At 48.6% G+C, this 22,133-nt stretch overlaps 8 protein-coding genes across 8 annotated transcripts; 4 read left to right on the forward strand and 4 right to left on the reverse strand.

The window, feature by feature from the left end:
• Positions 1-748: 748 nt before the first annotated feature.
• N7496_007653 (uncharacterized protein) lies at positions 749-3,008 on the reverse strand (the record flags this gene model as incomplete). The annotated part of the gene is made up of 2 exons (XM_056700572.1): positions 749-2,862; positions 2,927-3,008. 2 exons carry the CDS (start codon positions 3,006-3,008, stop codon positions 749-751), a joined length of 2,196 nt encoding a protein of 731 aa, XP_056552635.1.
• Positions 3,009-3,712: 704 nt separating this feature from the next.
• On the forward strand, positions 3,713-4,978 carry N7496_007654 (NAD(P)/FAD-dependent oxidoreductase; the record flags this gene model as incomplete). Its single annotated transcript, XM_056700573.1, has 1 exon — positions 3,713-4,978. The coding sequence occupies one exon, from the start codon at positions 3,713-3,715 to the stop codon at positions 4,976-4,978; it is 1,266 nt and encodes a 421-aa protein (XP_056552636.1).
• Positions 4,979-5,511: 533 nt separating this feature from the next.
• On the reverse strand, positions 5,512-6,351 carry N7496_007655 (uncharacterized protein; the record flags this gene model as incomplete). Its single annotated transcript, XM_056700574.1, has 4 exons — positions 5,512-5,600; positions 5,822-5,928; positions 5,996-6,084; positions 6,277-6,351. 4 exons carry the CDS (start codon positions 6,349-6,351, stop codon positions 5,512-5,514), a joined length of 360 nt encoding a protein of 119 aa, XP_056552637.1.
• A 938-nt stretch (positions 6,352-7,289) lies between these two features.
• Positions 7,290-7,901, reverse strand: N7496_007656 (GNAT family N-acetyltransferase; the record flags this gene model as incomplete). Its single annotated transcript, XM_056700575.1, has 1 exon — positions 7,290-7,901. One exon carries the CDS (start codon positions 7,899-7,901, stop codon positions 7,290-7,292), a length of 612 nt encoding a protein of 203 aa, XP_056552638.1.
• Positions 7,902-9,503: 1,602 nt separating this feature from the next.
• Positions 9,504-10,877, forward strand: N7496_007657 (uncharacterized protein; the record flags this gene model as incomplete). The annotated part of the gene is made up of 1 exon (XM_056700576.1): positions 9,504-10,877. One exon carries the CDS (start codon positions 9,504-9,506, stop codon positions 10,875-10,877), a length of 1,374 nt encoding a protein of 457 aa, XP_056552639.1.
• Positions 10,878-11,593: 716 nt separating this feature from the next.
• N7496_007658 (sugar porter family MFS transporter) lies at positions 11,594-13,318 on the reverse strand (the record flags this gene model as incomplete). Its single annotated transcript, XM_056700577.1, has 2 exons — positions 11,594-13,115; positions 13,224-13,318. The coding sequence occupies 2 exons, from the start codon at positions 13,316-13,318 to the stop codon at positions 11,594-11,596; spliced, it is 1,617 nt and encodes a 538-aa protein (XP_056552640.1).
• Positions 13,319-17,881: 4,563 nt separating this feature from the next.
• Positions 17,882-18,703, forward strand: N7496_007659 (uncharacterized protein; the record flags this gene model as incomplete). Its single annotated transcript, XM_056700578.1, has 1 exon — positions 17,882-18,703. One exon carries the CDS (start codon positions 17,882-17,884, stop codon positions 18,701-18,703), a length of 822 nt encoding a protein of 273 aa, XP_056552641.1.
• Positions 18,704-19,812: 1,109 nt separating this feature from the next.
• On the forward strand, positions 19,813-21,720 carry N7496_007660 (uncharacterized protein; the record flags this gene model as incomplete). The annotated part of the gene is made up of 5 exons (XM_056700579.1): positions 19,813-19,993; positions 20,057-21,022; positions 21,076-21,141; positions 21,228-21,367; positions 21,436-21,720. The coding sequence occupies 5 exons, from the start codon at positions 19,813-19,815 to the stop codon at positions 21,718-21,720; spliced, it is 1,638 nt and encodes a 545-aa protein (XP_056552642.1).
• Positions 21,721-22,133: the final 413 nt, after the last annotated feature.

A 22,133-nucleotide genomic window follows, 5' to 3' on the forward strand; every position in this document is an offset into this window, starting at 1 on the left:
GCTACTGAATAACCATTATACAAGTGTCCTATATACCTTCATATGTAGTTATTTGACTAATTTTACACAAATACTCAAAGCTCGTTATATTTACACTGGCTTATAACCCATGGCCCTACCCCGGAAGATAAATCTGCCATTATCACAGGCGCTGCTTTCGATATGTCTCACAGAAATTTATCACAGGTAACCTGAACACCGAGGTGCACAATAGGGATTAACCTTTGCTTTGCGACGCCACTGCTGAGTCGAAACTGTCTTGTTCTGATTGTAGATCTTAGTCTCCGTCCTGATGCTTAAAAATTGGTTGAGGAATACCCCGATAAGCCGAAGGTAATTTTTCAGAAGACGGACGTTACCTCTTAGACGGACTTAGAAGCCATGTTCTCTGCCTTTATTGAAGAGTTTGGCGATGTTGACATTGTTTGCCCCGGCGCCGGTGTCTATGGGCCTAAGTGGTCTTATTTCCGGTATCCCCCCTGGTGGATGGTGCTCGCGGTGTCCACGATGGCGGCCGCTATGTAAGCTTGGATATTAAAGATTACATGGCTTATATACTTCGTCGTGTCTCGGCCTGTCTGTTCCAATCAGACGGCCGTTAGTGCACCCTCCTCGTTAATAATTAGGCCTTACTGAAATCTTTAATTGCATACTATGGATTTTTATTGCAGTCATACGTATTGAATGTCCAATCGTGACTAGACGAAGTGAAAGAAAATCACGTCGCAATGACATCTAATAGCAATATTCAGGGTCTTGGCATGCCGCCATTTATAAGAGACCAGAAGTTTGTTTCAACGCCTTGGAAGGGCCAGTAGTCAGCTTCCGCTGTTAGATCAAAATCGAAATCATCCTCTGGTCCTGGAGGATCTACTTGTAGGAACAGGTTTGCTTCACAATTTTCGTGGGAGGAAGCACCTAGATCTCCAAGTTCCGAGCCTGTTCCCGAGGAATATGTAGAGGTAATGGATAGCGTGGGCAAGCACCGACTAATAGGTTCGGCTATAGTTTCAGCAACGTTACCATGATGCGTCGCATTCCCTTGCGTAGGGATCGCGATGTTGACGATGCCGAGATAAGGAACGTTGAGCCGAACGGTCCCTTCGTTGCCTTTTCCGGTTGCCAGAGACATCCTGCTTGTAGGTTTGGTGATTTCCAGGACAGGAAGAAGCTGGGATATGATATGTGCTGATTCCCGTGATACACCGTCCTGATTGAGGAGCACGATTTCCTCTAGCCTGTGTTTAACTCGGAGAACTAGCGCGCTGTCCTCTTCTCGCTGATCGACAGTCGGTTTGGTTGCGCCTGTAGGGGTATCTCTGTTGACTAGGTAGCTGAGCAGGAGCGTCATGGCAGCTATAGAGCATGAATAGTCGATATGGCGACAGGAGTTAGGAGACTCGATGTCGTTTCTTAGAATAATGAATCGGTGAAGAATCTCTCGGCTTGAACGAATGCAGGTCAACTTGCTGTAGATATATCGATCTTCTGTAGGTTCGCGCAGAAGGTATGGTAGGTGCAGCATCACCAGCAAGCTATGGTGATCGATTTGAATCATCAGGCGCTTCGTCTGTTCCCACACCTGCTGAGACGTTTCGGAAGCTGTTGTGATGGGAGTTACCCACCAATCCTGGCCCATAGATCTCGCGTAAGTATCCAGGTCACAGTCAATCGCCTGGGTTGTGACATATGTTTGAGCTGTCTTTGATAAATTCCTCTGTACAATGCGCGCCGAAATAACTGTATGCAGTTTCTGGAGTCTGTCTTCCGGGCTATCCATTTTCATGGCTTCATCCGATGCAAAGCTATTATCCAGTGATCCAATCTGAAGACCAAGCAAGAGTGATAGTGATCGGTCGTATGCTATGATAATATACCACATTCGGTCAAGAGATGCGGACGTCTGGAGTTCGACAGTGCAAGAGCTATCCATACCAACAAGGGGGAACGATCCAGAATCAATACACATCAGCTGCGCAAGACTCAATGCTCTCCGGAAAGTGAGCCAGGACTTTCGCAAGTTTCCTGCATTCGCATGCCAGATACCTTGCAAGATAAGGCATTCAAGGCCTTCGGGCGTTCCCGCAAGATCATCATTGCAAGTAACGAGGTCTGAGACCAACGACAAGATGTTGACCATCGTTTGTACGATGGGTGATCTTAATCCAAGGATCCTCTCGTCAAATGACGGGCTAAGTTGTTGCATACAAACAGCGAGTTGAAGAAGTCTCCTGGCCAGCAAGGACGGGTGATCATCAATTTGCGGGATAATAGTGATACTTGCAGGGGGCACCGTCTTCCCCGCAATGAGGTCAGCGCTCGAAAGGAAAAACTTCGTCAAGAATAAAGCTCCAGGGCTGCATTGGACAATTGTATCAATGGCATGTTGTGGTGGAAAGAGTGCATGCAGAGCACTCGAGATCGCCTTCCCTTTGGCCTCTCCACACGCGCCGGAAGAGGGGCCGGAACGGTCACTCGACCCCGTCATGAGGAAGGAAGGAGATGTGTAGTCGGAGCCGCTCGGACCTAGCAGGGAACTGACCGGTGTTTCATCCGAGCGGGTACCTGGAGTATCGGTATTGTGCGGTAAAAGGTCATTCCCATCTTTGGATGTAGATATGGTCTGTTGCCTCTCACTTGCATCACTTCTTACGAAATTCTCATCCGGTATGATACGATCCACAAGCCTCTGCATCAGCTGCTCGAGTTGATCCAAACGCTGTCCATGAGATGGGTTGCGCCGAGACGGCTGCTCCAAATCACCAGAGTCTTGCCTTCGGCAGACACTGCCTCGAAGGCTGCACTGAACGCAAACAGCGGCATTTGTAGATGGAAATTGGCAGCGGATCTTTCGTCGACGGCCTAGCGAATTGATTAGTTAGTCGGTTGTTCTTTTTCGGTATTAGTATCCGGGTCAAGAACTCACATTCCCAGCAACTGTGCGTGCCTTTCCGCAACCTTCTCTGGCCGATAGTAGATTCAGGTGTTGACAGGGGCTGGGAAGGCATTGCTTCATTATGTTGAATGATCCGATCTGCTTGTGAACGAAGGAAGTCTCCACCCAAATATCTGGCTTGACTATCGCCTTATCTCCGCTCGGCCTCCGAGACGGACGAACCGAATATCCGTGCGCTTCGGCCTCCATTCGGTGGTATCCACACCGTTTGCGTGTGTGAATGTGCTCCGCCAGGACCGCTTACCACTCGTCGAATACACGTGGTGAATAGTGCATGATTAAAGCGAGCCAGATCGTGAGAAATAAACGCCTCATTGGATATGTGTGGTTAGATCCTCTTCTACTTACTTCACGCTGGAAGACATTATCATAGAAGCTAATATATTTTGGGAAGCTGATGTCGGAGAAGGGTGCTCATTCACTGGCCCTCTCCATCTCCTACATTCACAAAATATGGGATTAATAGAGCTAGCGCTCAATTTCTTAAGAGTAGAATCACCCTATACATGGAACAATAATTTAATTTCAATTGACTCACCTGTCGTACATTATTCATCCGAGGATAGGCATATAATTTATTACGATTCCGGTTCGTCCGCTCGGTGCCCGACAGAACAATTGTCTGATGGTTGGTCCGTCCGGAGGCCTGCGTAAGAGAGACTGCGAGATATATAAGGTAGGGTTAGTCTACTGTGGGTCATCAGTGAGAATACATTACCGTCCATTATTACCGAGATCGACTTCTGTGCACCAGCGATGTTATACGCGGGTGCTGAGACGCCTACAGGACCAAGTGCGCAAATGGAGAAGAACGTGGTCATTCTCGGTGGCTCTTATGGCGGCATATCCACCGCTCACTATCTCCTCAAGCACGTTATCCCTGTTCTACCGGATAAAAATTCCTATCGCGTTGTCCTTGTCAGTCCCTCCTCGCAGGCTATGTGCCGACAGGCTTGCCCTCGAGCTCTGCTCTCGGACACCATGTTCCCACAGGAGAAACTATTTGTGGGTATTTCCGGACTATTCAACCAATACCCCAAGGGCTGCTTCCGCTTCATACACGGCGCGGCCACGGAATTTGACCCGGTCAACCGAAATATCTCCATCGCTTTAAAGGATGGTGTCAGTACGACTACGAGGGTCGACTTCTATGCTCTCGTTATTGCGACTGGAGCCTCAACGCCTTCTCCTCTCCTCGGTCTAAACCAGGATGAACATGCTTTACGACAGAACTGGGCCACATTCAGGGCAGCACTGCCGCACGCGAAAAGTATCATCATTTCTGGAGGAGGACCTTCGGGTGTCGAAACCGCTGGCGAGCTTGGTGAATTCCTCAACGGCCGTGCCGGCTGGTTTAACCCGATAGCCCCGGGCCCCAAGGTGCAAATCATGTTAGTAACGACAGGATCAAGGATTCTCCCACTACTTGCAGCTTCTGCTGTGAAGAAAGCCGAGAAAATGCTCGCTGATGTCGGAGTGACTATCCTGAAAAACACCAAAATCACAGTGGTATCACCACTGGGGACAGGAACAGACCATGTGGCGGATAAAGTGACCTTGACGATGGAGTCTGGAGAGACAATGAATGCCGATCTTTATATCCCTGCGACCGGCACAATGCCCAATACTGGCTTTATACCTAAAGATCTCCTTACAGCGGACGGTCGTGTCAAATGCAGCCGGGGCTTCCGGGTCGATGAAGCGGGGTCTCGCGTCTACGCTGTCGGGGATGTGGCATCCAGTATAAAGCAGCCCGCGGTCCATGTTATACTCAAGGCCATCCCCATCCTCTGCGCCAATATGAAGCGGGATCTTTTGACAGATGCTGGAGTGTCCGCGGCCGAGGACCAACTGTTCGTGGAGGACTCCCACGCTAACCAAATGGTACCCATCGGAAGAAGTAAGGGGGTAGGTACGGCGATGGGATACTCTCTACCCAGCTTCCTGGTGTGGTTGGTCAAGGGGCGAGACTATTGGATGTGGACCACAGGGTCCATCTGGAGTGGGAAACACTGGTCATAGGAGTCAAGTCTGCTGTTTTTCAGCTTTGGTTTGTATTAGAAGGGATTTCTTTTTAGGTAATCTACTGTTACCGCCTAGCCATCGTCTGCAGTAAATCAGGCTACTACCTGATAGAATCGTGTATGAATTCATTGTCAGCATCCACATCATCATCAGCATCTAGACCATTGTTCCATTTTGATGACTCGACCCTATTGACCTCGACTACTCGGTCGTTTGGTCATGCGTCCTCCCGTTTACACCTGCATAGATTGCTCTGCAGGTTTGATGGTTCTTTCCAGGACCAGCGCTTCTTTGTCTTGTAGACCTATTTAGGTCTTTCTCTTTTCCCTTTCCTTCTTCTTCTCTAGATCCATCTTCATCATCATGTCTAGATAGAGACAATCGATTCAGATCTCCTTTTCCTGCTTCCTTGCGCTGGTGTCGATGACACCATCACATTTGATGTAAATTGAAGTAACAAAGGAGAATTAACAACAATTCGGCAATTTCCTATACGATCATGTCTTGAAGTACCTTGACCAGGGCCTTCCTTAACCTCTCTTCTCCTCGAGGAACAACTTTAACTTTTCCTTGTCCGCAATTTGGTTGGTATTCGGCCCTTGCGACAAACGGTCCGTCACTGGAAACTGGCTATCTTCCTAAGGTTTGTCAATGGTTTCACTGTAACAGTCTTTGATGAGAACCACTGCGGCTAATTCATGATGGGAATCTCGAATAGCTGCTTGGTCTTGTCGAAAAAGAATTCCCGAAAAGATCGATACCATCTATCCAACTCAGTTAGCACCTTCAACAGAAAGTGTTGTACAGGGAGGGAAGGTCTGTGGGGGGCAATTCACTTACCGAAAGACACGTACAATTCGTCGGTGCCCCATATCTTTGCAAATTTTCCAATCAACTGTGGCTCTGATTTCAAATCCCAGACAAAATGCTCATGGGCAATGCCATAACTGAAGGCAGGTAGGTGTAAGTCAAATAAGCGAAACACTGAGTATTAACGGGCTAGACTTCACTTACCGAGCGAAGATGCCCCCACGATGGGTAAAAGGCAAGTTAGCCGCCTTCCGTGTCGATGGATCGTTTCGATTATAACCAAAATTCCAGCCCTCCAGCCATCAGTACGCTCTGTCAGCATATTCAAGGGCCTTTTCTTTCGGGATGGTCTCGGGCACAATGGTCTAACCCTTAGTATGAAGCTCGGTCATCCACTGCGGAACCTGTGCACCCGGTCAGTATATTTTAACAGACATCTTTGACAGTACTTTGAGTGATCTCAAGCGTGGAGCCATTCAACATACATCCTGGCCAGCTCCATGAATGGATTCCAGTGAGAACGTTGTCACCGTCTTTGAAGTGACTTCGGTAGCCGACATGATGTATAGAAAATAAAAAAAGGAAAACAGAATGTATCGATATAGGAACAACGGACTCTGTTATCAGATCGATTTTTTGAGGATGGTTTGGGATTCTGAGGCGCTTGTCACTGTTCCGATCTTAAGTATGGGCCACTTCGTTCTGTTGAACGCTCTATGGAAGGATGCGGATCCATGATTGTCCACGTTATCCGGATCACCTGGTCCCCCCAGCCTGAAAGGAGATTAACCGCGTAAAGTCTGCAAGCTAATCCCCAGCGTCACTTCCCCAAAAAGTTGAGTGGCGACTTTGTGGTGGGGTATACAGTTCATGGTTTAACAGGTTTAACCGAGGCGACTTGATTTTACCGGCGGCTATACTCTACTCTCCGCTTTTAGGTACGGGGAACTGGATACTGCCGGCATATTGAAAGCGGTATGATATCCCACTTATCTTTTAAGGGGCCAATAGGAACTGGGGTTTGGTTCAATTGAATATACAGTACGCCCTTGATACGGGACTTGGATAAGACAAGAAAATGTCAATTCTTCCAACAAGCAATGCACCAAGTATAATACACCCGTCGAAATTTCCATAATATCTTCAGACTCATTTGTCAAAACATGCTAGTTAGGCACATCTGCCTTTCATACGATTGAAGTTCGATATGAAGACGGAGATCGATCGGCTCACTCGCAGCCGTCGTTACTCTGCCATAAAAAGTCTCATCCGTCCCTAGCCTATATCGTCAGACCCCTTCCCATGGGCATGGTAATAATGCAATCATGTCACCTTGAGACGTGAAAGCAACATCGCCGATGCCACTCAAAGCTCTCAGGGCCGATAGAATCCCGCAGGAGGTCCTGGTGCCTTGACTGACGGGGTCAACGAATCGTGAGCGAGGGCATGAGACGAGAAAGTTTTGGGTTATCCACCTTCCCTAGAGGGGTTTGTGGATTCAAGGTACAGGAGTTTCAATGAGAGGCCTAGTTGCTTGGAATCGCAGGCTGCTTCGAAGAGAGGGCTCCATCCAAGGCAGAACGTAATCCCCCTCGATACGTTCCTCGAATGTGAAGCCGCATTTCCGCAAAACGTTGACGGATGCCTCATTCTCGGCGTCGCAGTATGCCTCCAAGACATCAAATTGTGGCCTAGCTTGCCAGTATAACTGGATAAAAGCATTCAACGCTTCTGTGGCAAAACCAAAGCCCCATGTCGATCGATGGAAAATGAAGCCAACTTCTGGGATCGGTTCTGACTTCCAAGTCCCTACCCACCCAAGAAATCCACCTGGCCGAAGCACCGTCTCAGTTTCGGGGTCTTCTCGTTGGTCATTGCTCGGATTGACATCAGATCGAAGTATCACCGCGTAATTTTCTCCAAGGGGGTTCACGTCGGGCAGTAGCTCTGCCATCCATTTCTCGCTAGCCTCCAGGGTTTTGCAGCGACCGTGAGGGCTCCACCGGGTCGCGATGGGATCTGACCAAATGGCGTCGTAACCAGGCGCATGATGCGCTGCCAGACGAACCAGTTGCAGGCGGGGGGTCTGCGCCATTGACTTGGTTGGCATGGATTGGCCGAAGATGGCTGTATGGCAGCAGGGAGAGTCGACTGAAAAGAATTGTGTCTTGATCCGAATGGTATGAGTATCGTAATAGCTTCTTCAGAGAATGATCTGCGGCGGCAAAGAGTAAGAATTTCGCCCAAAGAGGACCTTTCTTTTTTCGGAGAACTCCCTATTTAAACCCTTCTGTGCACCAGAAAGCAATGCACCAGAAAGCAATGACAAGCGGGAATCAAATTACGTCCGGTCGGGGTCCGTTTCTGGAAGTCAGGGAACTTGTGGCGCTCACCAAGCCCCTTCAACATCGCAGAAAAGAAGAGAACCACAACAAAAGTTTCACTATTATTACGTTTATGAACAAGATACCCTGATAATCTATTTGAGCTATACGAGTCAATTTCATCCCGCCCAACATTTCATTGCCACTAGGCTTCCACTTTCTGGTGCTGGCTTTAGATGCTTGTTCGCTTAGATTTCTGAATCTATTCTTGGCAGACCCGAAGTACGGTATGGCTCATCCTACAAGAACTTTTGCGTATACCGTGACTGAATTGTACAATCCCTAGAATACAGCCACTGATAACTAGTCCTCGCACATTTAGAATTAACTATGCATATAACAGGCCTTTTTTGGAATCGACCACTAGCCGCAAGCCAAGGCTTCACAGGATTGCATTTTGGCTGCATAACTTGAGATATGTTCTACACATTCTATGTTGACAACGGAGAATGGCATACTCCACCATGTATGTATACGCTCGGGGTCGAGACCCTTTGAGTCCACATCCCCGTCGGCCCCACCAGATAACTTTCGAACGCCTGAACTATGACCTAAAGATGACTTGCTTGCTCTTTCTTTAATATCGGAGGGTCGGTAGGGATTAATTACCTATCGTTGGAAGATCAAAGCAATAAGAACGAACTTGTGTCTTTCTGAATCGATATTGATTCGGCTCCTCAGAAGTCCAGAGCTTACTTAGTCCTATTCAAGGTAAAAGTAGAGACGTTTGATATCTAGATGTGGAGCCGATTTCATAGATTATGCTTGAAAGCACCTCCAAAACGGCCTCCACTACCTCCGAGCTCAAACGAGTTCAATCACCAAGCGCCCCCCCCCCCCCCCCCTCTTGTTGCTTAATGCCTAGCTCGGTTCTACCCCGCAGAACGCGTAAGTTGACCTTCAAGAGCTACAAACCAAGGACCGAGACTATTCACTCTAATTTCACGCCTCCAATCTCAATTGGATACTCGGGTTCTTAAGCCAATTACAAAGCTGAGCACTCATCGGCTCCACATCTGTTCACACTCGCATGAATTCCGGCAGTCAGGAATGAGCATCAGCCGAACAGTGAATTCTGCACATCTCAGTGTCTAAGCAAATAGCTCTTCTGATTGATTTGGGTGTTTGAGAGAACGCCGATCGCAATTCAGTCATAACTTTTGGTTGTGGTGGACAACCTTTGTACCGAGTCAGTGACGAAATCCTCTCTCAATATTTGAGAGGTATATATTCGGAGCTGCTTCCGCTCACTAATTATCAGCTCACTCTGGGGGTTTGAGGCTTCACAATCAAACGAGGAATTTTACAGTAGCCTAGATATGACAATGATGCTCGTATCCATTCTTCTACTAGCGGCTTTGAGCAAGGCCACGGTTACAATTCTCGATCCCAGTGACTTTGCAGACTTAGCAGCTGATGCTGCCGATAATGCGCTCACTGCGGATTGGGATTACGCTCCACTTTCCTATCAGGCATACTCAATCACTGGGCCCTACGTCTATAACGACACCTCCAAAGAAGTCTCCCACAAGACACTTACAGTTGCCGCAAACGACACCAGCGTTGTCGTGATCACGGAGGACTCGCAAGTCAATATCTCTCAGTCTACTGTGATAAAGCACGGCTACTCGACTGACTTGTACCAATCGAGCTTTTATGGACTGAATGCTGCGGTCAATATAGCAAATGCCTCCGTTGCCTATCTAGACAATGTCAATGTGACGGTTCACAATGGAGCCGCCAACGTCTACGTTTATGGGAACAATTCATACGCATATGTTTCAGATTCGTCGCTATACAGTTCGGGACCAGTGTCTCATGGATTATACGCTGCTGGCTACGGTACTGTGGTTGGCAAGAATCTTCGCCATTATTCAGGAGCATACCGATCATCCTCATTTGCCGGTGACAGCCCCAAGGGATACGTCTACGTCTACGACTCCATTGCCCACACTGCAGGCATTGGAAGTGCGATTTTCTACGGGCAAGGTACCGTGTATGCAGAGAATATAATTGGTCATGCGCAACAGGCTCCCATCGCCTTTCTAGATGGCTCGCAAATCGATATCCACGAATCGGATTTGACTGCCGGACTACTCGCGGGTGTTGTCACCTTCTCATCTGGGACTCGCCAGTCTGGGTCAGAGATCAGTTTCACCAATTCACGCCTGACTGTGCTTCCTGATGAGGCAGCTGGGCTGTGGTTCGGCAATGTGATAGCAAGTGCCAGCCTAGTGCGGTCCCAAATCAATACTACTTCGGGCATCTTGGCCATCGCAAATTACTCCCAAGTCACCCAGGACTTTAACTACTTTGCCGAATCTACTGCCGCTGCTGAAGCTACGATCACAGTCTCCGAGTCGGCGCTTGCTGGGGACTTAGTCGCTTACAATGGAAGCTCAATCAACTGGAGCTTGGGCAATTATTCAACGTGGACTGGCAAAGCATACTCTGGATATGGGAATGCATCGTTCTCGGTTTCGCTTGACGCTAGTTCATCCTGGATCATGACGGGACACACCGTCTTGACAAACTTTACCGATGCAGATACCACTTTGAGCAACGTTCATAGTGCGGGATACAACCTCTACTATGACTCTAGTAGCGCTCACAATAGTTGGCTGAAGGGCAATACCCAGAAGATGCATGGTGGAGGGTACTTGAAACCCGCGAGCAAGTCACAACTACGAGGATCTCATTGATTCTTGTTTGTCTCGCGCACGCAAGGGACTAGGTTGGACTGTAAATAGAACCTACCGTGGTTACTGCAGGACGACGACTTGGGAGGACTTTGGGAGCCGGTTGGAGAGTCACACAGAAAATCATTTTACTTTGAGACAGTTCCGCCATTCGGTCCCTTCCTGTTTGATGTCTACGGAGTAGTTGCTTATGTTATGTATCGCTGGCGACTATATACATCACCATCTGGGTTGAATCATCTAGCAATGATACATCGTTTAGCAGCACTTCTCCTGACTTTGCTACGGTGCTCCAGTGCCCTATATTTATGGCCTATGGTATGACTCACATTTACTAAAGTCAGTATGCTCTGTTTGCTTAATGAGATTGCTCAAGTTAGATCATATAAGGTACTTGGGCAGCTATATACTAGACAATGGATGAAAATTTTAAATTACGAAAGTGGAGGCAGAGGCTCCAAGTTGAGAAACGAAGTTTCATTGGTATCAAGAGTTGACTGGAATTAAAATCATACCGCTGGTGATGCTCCAACAAGCAATCCCAAACCATGACCAAAATGTGCAATCCCAAGTCACTGCACCATTAGGCGTAAAAGGCCGTAGCCAGGGGAACCCAAATTATGAGTAAAGGTATCACAAAAAGTCCAAAATCCAGAATCGCGCTCTCCAATTTAGGAGATGAGCGAACCGGTCAGAGATCCAGGAACAAGCTTGGGGATCTACTCTGTGTGGGTTGCAGCACCGGCCTCCTTGTCGGGGGCCCGAGTGCCAGCCTCGGCCTGCAGATCGGCCATCTTCTCGGACTGGAGAGCACCAGTCTCGAGCTGGCGGACGTGGTGGTACTGGACCTTGGTCTTCCATGGCTTCATTCCGGGGGTGTTGAACATGGTCTCCACATCTTCCAGTGTCTTACCAGCGGTCTCGGGGAAGGCGAAGAAGACGTGAACGGTCATGGCAAAGCAGAACACACCAAATACCAAGTAGGTCTTCCACTTGATATTCTCAAACGCCGGGGGAACGAAGTAGGATAGAGCGAAATTGAAGACCCAGTTAGATGCGGTCGATACGGCCACGGCCTTACCACGCAGACGCAATGGGTACAGCTCAGGGGGGTAGATCCAACTGACTGGTCCCCAGGTAGGGGCAAAGCTAGCAACGAAAAGATAGGTACAAGCAATGACACCCTTGGCAGCGGAGGGTGCATCACTCAGATCCCAAGATTCTTCGGGGACATGGTTGAGACCACCCGGGGGCGCGGGCTTTCCGTAGCTGGCCATGATACCACCGTTGGCAAACATGAAAGTCATCATCAAAGTCGAGCCAACGAGCAAGGGTGTACGTCGGCCCCAGCGGTCGATGAACAGCAGAGCAAAGATGGTCATTACGACGTTGATGACATACTGAATGGACGAGGCAACGAGGTTGGCGTTGCCAGAGAGGCCGGCCATACCGAAGACGTAGGTGATGTAGAGCATCATCACGTTCATACCGGTCAGCTGCGACCAGATCTGGGTGAACATACCAATGTGGGTGCGGTAGATCATGTTGCCCTTGAAGAGATCCAAGTAGGAGGCATCGGAATTAGCTCGCTCAAACTCGACCATGTCCCGAATCTCCTGCAACTCGGTCTGCACGAAGGGAGCGTTCTTATCACCCTTGGAATGGACCAAGGCCAAAACCTCATGGGCTTCCTCCCAGCGATCGTGCTTAGCCAACCAACGAGGGCTTTCGGGTAGCAGGAAGACCATGCCGAAGAGGAAGACGGCGGGGATCATCTGCAGGCCCCAGGGCAGACGCCAGGCCGCGTTGCCAGCGAGGAAGCTGCTACCGTAGGAAATGTAGAACATGATCAAGATACCCCAAGTAATCGCCCACTGCTGTGCACCCACGACCTGACCACGTCGACTGGGCTGTGCCAGCTCTGCAACGTAAACGGGGACCTGTGCACTGAGAATACCAACGGACAGACCGTTGATGAAACGGCCAACGACGAGCTGAGCAATGCTGAAAGAGGAACACACGATGGCACTACCGATGCACCAGATGACAGAGCCAGTCTGAATAGCCATGCGACGACCCAGCCAATCAGTCACGATACCGGAGATGAGAGCGCCCACGAAGGAACCACCAGGCATGGCAGCCGAGATACCACCCTGAGTGGAAGAGGTAGGACCACCGCAGGAGCCATCATCGCCATGGCCAGTTTGGTTGAAGAAACATTTGTACTGTTGAGTGCCAAGACTGTGGGAGAACGGGGATTTCGGTCAGTAACTTTGTGATATATGTTGAAACTTGCGAAAAAGCTTCAGGGGGTATAAATTTGAGGAAAGGGGGTTAGAAGAAACTCACATGGCAGACATGGAAGCAATATCAAAACCAAACAGTGCACCGCCAATGACGGCCACCGTGGTGATGACATAGATATTGCCGATCACGTAGCCCATGATGGACTGAGTGTGGGGGGAGGGAAGGTACACAGGAAGGGTTGAGGATGTCAATACAGGAAGCCTTGAAAAGTCCAAGGGAGAGTTGAGGTTAAAGGAAGGAAGAGGGAACAAGCAAGGAAGGCAGGAAGGGACGAGGGGGAAGGAAGAAAAGGGTTATATAGCAGTTGCAATAGTTAAGGTTACAATATTATAATTCACGGAGAATGGGGGGGGGATCGGCTGTCGGCAAGGATTATTAGCTGATGGACTGGGGTTGAGAGATAAAAAAAAGAAATCATAAATCCAAACAATGAAAATAATTGAATTAGGCAAATAGTACAGACTCCTTGGAAGACTGGTCGAATCATAAACGAGAGTTTGATACGGCGTCCCGTATCCAGTCATTTTAATACAGGACTATACATACATATCAGTCTCTAGAGTATTGTTCTTCTTATTCTACTTCTTATCATCATAAATTCCCTGTACCCTCGAGAGAAACGGTAATAAAAGTTTCGCTCCACATTCTGCTACTGCTTAGAATTTATATTGTGCCTAGGACTAGTTCTCAAAAAGAGCAAGTAGTATTATTCTTTGAAATGCATCCATCTACGCTCCCTATCGGGATAGTGCTCGGGCTGCTTTGTTCCAAACCATGGAAAATACGTCGGCAATACGTGTGAGCATGAAAGAGTCTCGAGTCAGGACCCATCGTTGCCGTTTGCGGAGATGCGGGGAAGTCCATGTGTTGGAGTGTCATGTCAATCAAGAATGGAATGATCATATGTCAACCATGGGGATCATGACTGGTCCGTTAAATGAGGAGCAAAGCATGGCTCCTAACGGGGAATTAGCGGGGGGATCCAACGATGAGTAGAAGCATTCATGGAAGGATCCATAATCCATAGTCCTCTAGTATTCTTGTAATCTTGATATTCTCCGATCGTATACAAATGGAAATAACAATATACAACTCCTATCCCTACTCTCCGTACTAAATACAGAAACTCTGTACATATTATACCTAATCATAATTTACTATGAGGTATCACACAACATTCCCGAACGGCAGATGATCTGCAGGGTAAACGACTCCAGCTCGACGCTAAGAAGCTAAAGCTCCTTGGTCAACTGCATCGGGCCTCCAATCAACTACCAGAGTCGGCGCCTCGTCAGCCCGTCGCGAGAGGCCCAACCGTCAGGCTAATTAAGACCCTCGGACTGCTCTCTGGAGGATCGAGAAACCGTCCTCGTCCAATGCAACTTCAAAGGTCGTCTGGCAAGCCACATGGTTTCATCGCGTCGGCCAATCACTGAAAAATTGCCTGATCGGGTCTCGGTCTTTAGGAATTTACTGCGGAGACGCCTAGAGTTGGTTTGTTGGTCCAGAGAGAGAGATCTAGGAGGCAGGACGATGATTATGATTATCATCATCAGACTTGGATGGCGCGGGATGGCGTCGAAAATGGCATCACAAGGGGGCTGGATGGGCTGAGCTAGCTAGCCTAGGGCGGGGAAGTGGCTGACCTTGGCCATTGCTTGCTGTTGCTGTCGATGAAGTCTTCCGGAGTATACGGAGTACTCCATACTTCTTCCCTCATGAGGGCCAACTCTCATGCTGATTGCAGGTGATGGTCACGAGTGCTCGACTTACTCTACAACGGGACTACCACCACCCCCTTTAACTGGCCATCACCATCTCCCTCTGTCTCGTTCATCCCTTCTCACGCCAACGCAGACAAAACTCAAAAGACCTACCCGGTATCCGATCTATCACCATGATTGGCCATTCATTCAGGCATACCGTCCCCGCTCTCTCTCTCTCCCCCAGATGGGCAACCCCAGAAGAGCGGGGCAGGAGTCCTGTCAGCCTACCGAGAGTCCGAGATGAGTTTCCCTGGTTGAGATGGGTTCTGCCTCGTCAACGATGGAGCATTACTCTGACTACTACTGTAGTATTTCTATTTCCCTGATCACGACTCACCCGCTCGGTCCTTTCTCCCATTCTGGCGCAAGGACCGTCTCTCAATCGGTATACGATCTACACAATCAACCGGTCGGGATGTCTGTCCCTGGCATTTTCGCACGTTGTACGACTCCCGTCACGCAACCCGAACGGACGGAAATTACGTCTTTCCGACCGTAACGTGTCAACAAGTTCCTCGGGGAATATCCACCTTCGGGAATCCTTAGGAGTTGCCTTGACCCAACGGCATCTCCAAGTCTACCTTCAGCCTCAACCATCCGGGGGTCCCACTCTCGTACGCCATACCCGAGTGGAACGCCCTTTACAAGGGAAAAAGACGCCATGGAGCGCCCGCCCGGCGGGTGGCTCTTGTGGGTGCCATCGGTACTGTCTCCGAAGACGCCACGGGAAAGCTTCACTCTGTCCCACCTCGTATTGACCTTCTAGCTTTCAATTTATTTTCCCATTCCCCGGTTGTGTCTATTCTCGAGCTTGGAAAGACTCGGTTTGATTGCCGTTCTTTTGATTGGTGATTATTTTTCCATTGGAGGCTCGTATTTCCAATTGGCCGGTGCAACCTCATCTTTCCAACACAGCCAAAGTCGAGACTTAGACAAAGCTGAGATGAGCTGATCTGTCTGATTGGCATCCCAGTCTCTTTATCATTACCCATGGGCCCTGGCTGGTCTAGAGCACGCAGCCAATACTCAAGATGCCTGGGAAATAAAGGAGCACCTGCTCGGAAACAAGCCCAATCTCCCGCTGAAGTTGTAGCCTTCCAAAATACCCTCTTGACTGTGCTTATATATGTCCAATGCAAGATCTCCTTTTCCGTGGTCCCTGGGCGCCGGCAATGCTGCTCTCTAACCGTACTACTAACCATCCGTCACTCATATCCTTCCGGGGAAAGAGAGACTCCATATGTCCAAGTCGAGTACGGTCTGATCAGTTGCCAGCTTACAGGTATAACGGCCTATGAACAAAAGGCTGCAAGGACCCGAAGAGGCAGGGTAATATAAAACGCCAGATTCTAAACCAGTAAGCGTAAGGGGGTTATGTGTGTTGTTGTACCGTGAGGCTAATGCCCATATATACTAATCACTGTATTTCATGATCAACGTTCAATCTTCAATAGCCCCCTTCTTTCTCGCCATTCACAATCTTCTTCCCATGGGCTTCGGTCTAGATATTATTTTTGGCAGGTATACACAGGAGCCCACAGCATTGGGGATCCAACCGCCTGCCAACGTCCTCCAGGGCGATTTCTTTTCCACAATCAAGGCATATAACTTACTCTGCATCCATGTTATACCGAATCTGAGCTGTTTTCCTCAAGGTGAGGCACACGTCTCAAAGTTCACTTCGAGTATGTACACTCCACACTTCAGCAATGCCCGTGCTCTCGGTAGGATGATTCTCGGCCCACAATGTGACATTTCTAATCGTAGCACGTGTGGTGACCGCAAGTCAGGTGGAAGATTGCTGTTTCCAGCCTGTACCTTCCAGTAAAGCATCATGGATGCTAACATGGATGTAGAAGGCGAAGTGGTAAGCATATCGCCCGTGTCAATACACACGATGTACTATTGCACTCGCGATACTTCAAACAAGGAATAATAGGCTCAAGGCAAATATAGATTTGTTACGCAGATATCCTTACCTCTACCTACAATGTATTGATTCCCTACCTAGGAACCCGGGTACATCTGGGCTTTTTCTATTGCCAGTAGTGACAAACATCCACAATGGTGTCAAGAGACGGGCTTGTGCGAATAACCTCCTGCTCGAGCAGAAAGGCTTTGAATGCCTACCGGAAAGCCGTATAGCCTAGGAATTTAAGGTGTCTCCCAACGTCACTTGACATGAATCATCACCTGTTGTTGAGGGATGGACCTTGTCGATAAAAGAGAAATATCGTCTGACGGGAGTGTGGGTCGATATATGTAATGGAATACCAGGCGTCAGACGGGAACATCTTTAGAATAGAATTCAATTATAGCATCTCAGCTACATAGTCCGGTAGAATGATAAGGCTCCGTTGTAGGTGGTATTCTACTAGAGTAGATAGCTTTTTTTTCGACAATAAACATCCTTTTCATATTCCATCTCGTTCTGCGAAAGCAACCAGCGTCCACCAGTCGCTACCTGGGGGAATATTACGAGGAAGATGAGCAAGAAACGAGATTGAGTATACGTCGAATAGAAAAAAAAAGGGGGGGAAGAAGAAGACTTTTAACTTACCCTTGACTTGGCTGGATAAGTCCATGGAATCTCAAGTCTGCAGGGCGGGGCGGGCCATCCGACCCTTTTTGGAAGATCCGACTCCAAGCGCCAGCGGATTCTTGGCCCCCAACTTCCTCTCTGCTTCGCTCCAACGAACTTCTTCCCAAAACCACATACTGGGCAGGGCAACTTATGATGATGTGGCTGTGTTGGCCCTGCCCAGCTGAAATGGATTTCTTCAGGAACATAAAAGCTGTTCCCACCCTTGTCACTAACCCTCATCTAGACCACCTTACATCCTTTCTCGAATCCCAGACACCGTGGGCCACCGACTAATCACCACCGTTGCGATCGGCCAGCATAGACCCGGGGTGAATATCCTCGAAGAGACCATGGACCCCTCACCACCTCCCTATACAGAATACGTTCAACACGGCCAGAGCCGCGAAGAGCAAGTCCCCCAGTACGAAGCGGCTACCTACAATCAATCCTCTGGAGACTTCAAGACTCTTCAAGATGCAATGGCCAAGTTTCCGCCCACATTGAACGGCTACTTTGAATGGAAAATGACCTCCACCTTTCATCTGGGCCCGACCGCCGAACAGAAAATGTTCGCAGTGACAATCCCTGCTTCCGTGTTTGGGAACAAGCCATCACTGATTCTATATGACGGCCCAACCAAGGAAGACCCCATCATGGCAACGCTCAAGTCCGACAAATGGGGTCGGATTAGGCCCGTTGACATCGCGCTGCCCCCTCGCCAACACGGCCATCACACGAATGCGATCGACGTGCAGATGGTTCCTGCGCCTTCGAAACACGTTTCCCCGACGTACACCTTCGAGACCCAAGGGACAGGGAAGGGAGCTGGGCGAGAACGATTTGAATGGCGGAAGACACAAGGAAATGAGATCAAAGAGCTTGCTACGGGTCATTCCTACGGTTGGAAGCTGGTGTGGCTATCCGGGCTCGTCACCAGCGCCGGAGGGAGTAGAAACGAACGAGAAATGGGCGTTGCCAGCGATGGAACGGAAATTGTCGCACTTCTCGCTCACAATGCCTCATGGAGTATGACGAAGGGATTTCGGTTTGCCTTCATGGGCACTGGACTCACGGGCATTTTCGGCGAAGTTTGGGAGATCCTGACTGTCACATCGGCCTTGCATCTGTGGTATTTGGACTTTCAAGGTGCAACGGCTGCCGCTGCTTGTTGAGTTCTTCAGGAACGAGTTGCATTTGGGCGTTGGAGCGTGGCTGATTATTGTCTTTTACTCCCATCGTTTATTAACCAATTTCAAGGGGCTACATGCACCCGACCACAAATTTTCAATAACTTGAACAGACATAGACCTTGAGTGCTTATGAGTCAAAATACCGCAGTAATCCACGAGATCTACTCAATAACACTATCATAAAGCATAACCAGGCATGCCATTTGGCAAGAGATAGTGGAGAATGACTGGATAACCAGCCTAGCAAATCTTCGACTTGACTTGTACTTGTAATATTGATCTTCGGAGAAATGGGCAAGGATGCGCTAAAAATAGTTCCTAAACTACTAATGAGCGTTGTGAAAACGCTTACCCAAACACAGCATCAAAATGCGATCTTAAAGTTTGCATTGACATTTACGAATGGTACAAGTTGATCTCCATGTATCTTATACGAGATGATCTACACGATCGACAGGAGAAAAGATAACAATAGATACGACCATCCTCCTTCCCACGCCGTTTCATTGGATCGATCATGGGGCCCATTGTGGTCATCTTTGGGGCCGTTTCAATACTCAGACAAGTCGACTAGGATATTCAGGTGCGATGACCAACGGCTCAAATTAGAACAACTCGCCGTCGATTGCTCTGGGCCAGTGGTCTGCAAACCTTTGCAGAAAGAGATTCTGAACTACAGGACATCAGTATTGTGCTCTATATCCCAAACCGGGGCTTGATCTTGCCATGGCTTGCTCCTTCCAGACCATCCTATACTAAAAAGCTGCGAAGGGTATCGTCCCCTGTTCCAAGTCCAGGAACACGAGGTGGGGAGAGGGCGGCCGTTGACAGCCACTACGAGGCTTGTGCAACGCGGGAGAACACGATGGACTCCACTTGGATCTTCATCGCTCGGGCGAAGAAGTCTTGTTCAGGTATATCGAAACCCTTGTCAAATGTGCGGCATGCGTTTACTCTGAACTCAGGAAAACTGTGTATATAATGAAAATCTCTCCTGACATCTGCCATCGATCCATAGTCTCTCATTAATCAAGTCGCTCATTTCTTCATTGACCTTAGCCTGTCTATAAATGTGGTTGTCCAAAGGAAACATGACCAAACCATTCTCCTGGCTTATCCCTGGCCTTTTGTTATCTCCTTTCTATCAAATTGCTCTATCATTCGAGCTACAGCCGATAGCGTCGTCTTTGATTGAAACCGGACGACACGCCACCAGGGATGATGACTTTTCCGTTCTCGATCTTCTCAGCAGCGAAACCTTTCTTTGGGGAGGTATGTGCCACTATATAATGTTGGCTTCATAAGGTGAAAACTCGCTAAGATGTGTTCATACAGGATCTCAAAATGGCCGATCCGCGCTGGGTAATCTGACAGTCCATATGCCAGGAGATGCAGAGAACATCATTTCCATGGAGAAGTTCCAACCCTTACTACGGTCCACGGAGTGTACCAACAAGAGCATGACCATGGATTTCAAGGATGAGAGATCTTATCAGTATGGTCAGCGCCTCTGGCAATGGGTCAACGATGCCGATGAACGAAGGTTTGTTTTGGTTGCCGGAAATGGCCATTGTGGCTGGAATCAACATCGGTTGCCCTTTGTCGTTTCCAACGTACTGTTCAACGATGCAAAGAATATGATCAGTGTTATTGGATACGTATCAGATTGGAAGACCGTTGCACATACGTATGAGTTGTTCGTTGGTGGCCACCCTTCGTCCGAGAAGCGTGATATTGATAAAACCTTCTCTCTTGATTTCAATCACGCTTTGCCCCTGAGCAGCAAGTCCTTCTCAATGGGAGATTTCAAGTTCACATATGACTGTGATGATTGTGGCACCAAGGGCGAGTTTGAGTTTCAGTTTGAACTCAAGACGGAGCTATTCATTCCCACGGGAGTTTCGATGACCCTGAGCCCCCAGGGAGTCTCTGCCAATTTCAATCCTCGTTTGGGACTAAGCGCCAATTTCACTGGTACCAAGACCGATGAAATGGAGCTCGGTAAGATTCCCATCGACGGACTGACCATTCCCGGAGGAATTTTAGATCTTGGGCCCGAGATTGTGTTTAGCTGGGGTTATGCGCTGGGTCCGATCATTGGCACTGCGGGTGTGTCAACGGGCGTCTCCATCGGCCTCGAGGACTCGGCAGAATTGAAGATTGACTTGACCTCTCCAGATTTGTCCGCGAGTGGGTGGACTCCTAAGGTTACCAAGAAGCCGATCACCGTGGACGCTTCCATCAGCGGTGGAATCAAAGTCAACACTAAGGCCGCTATGGAACTGGCATTGGAAGCTTTGAGTGAGTAGCTACCATTTGCCTATTTCACACGAAAGATTCTAACAAGCGAATAGATACTGGATTTGAGATTGGCTTGGATCTAGAGCCCTGGGCTGGAGCGACACTGACTGTGGCATCTTGTAAGTCAATATCTCAATGCATAGGTTTCCTGATGCAGCGGAGATAGCAAAGACTTTTCTCGCTAACTAATTATCCTCCTCGACAGCATCCGGTGCAGTGTGCCCTGACGACCCCGAAAATCATCATTTCGGCGTGAAGGTTGCACCGTCCGCCGGAGTGAATCTGAACGTCGAAGCCTCCCAAGCAGGCGATGAGAATGAGCCATTCTTGAGCAAAGCCATTGCTGTATGTCTATTCCCAGTCAAATTTGCGACACAGAAACGCAGAACCCTAACATTTCCGGCATCTTACAGTCTCTCACTATGCCTCTTCCTTCCATGTGTACTGGCTTTGGTGCACCTTCAAACGCAGCAGGCTCCTCGAGAAAGACGACGACCAAGGTCACGTCCACCCCTCTACCACGACCCTATACTACTTATTCGCCTACTACCGCCCCGCCCACTGTTGAGCCCACCACAATAACCACTGCCACCTCTACCTATTCCTATTCTTCGTCAAGCGCAATTTCATCTATCCCTGCATCGAGTCCATATCCGTATATCCACAGAAAGCGCCATATTGAGCGATCAAATGGATGAGGCCCTCTTCACTCTATTCCTTTAGTTGCGGCATAGTTACTGGAGTCTTTCTTATACTTCAAGGTGTGCTTCTAGGCATGACAGACCTTATTTTTCCAAGTGTATTACTACGAACTTTGATCCTTCGTCTGAAATTCACAGGCGATGGAGTATCCAGAATAATTTCAAATAAAAACACACAGATCTACTCGTAAGAGATTTTTTTCCCACCTAGGCATACCACCACGTAAATACGCCATGAACAAGATCGTGAGCGTATTTAGAATGGATAGGTTCTCCTCTCCGTATTTGCTGCGACAGAATACCCTTCTGTCTTAAACCTGACTTCTAGAGCTCGCTCTGGAAAGTGAGAAAAATGGCATTGGGACTAGTTTTTGTCTTACCCATCAATATCCAAAGACAACCAGTGACCA

The sequence above is a fragment of the Penicillium cataractarum genome, assembly GCF_028827025.1.
Source record: "Penicillium cataractarum strain IBT 29864 chromosome Unknown utg000007l, whole genome shotgun sequence".
NCBI classification, from domain to species: domain Eukaryota; kingdom Fungi; phylum Ascomycota; class Eurotiomycetes; order Eurotiales; family Aspergillaceae; genus Penicillium; species Penicillium cataractarum.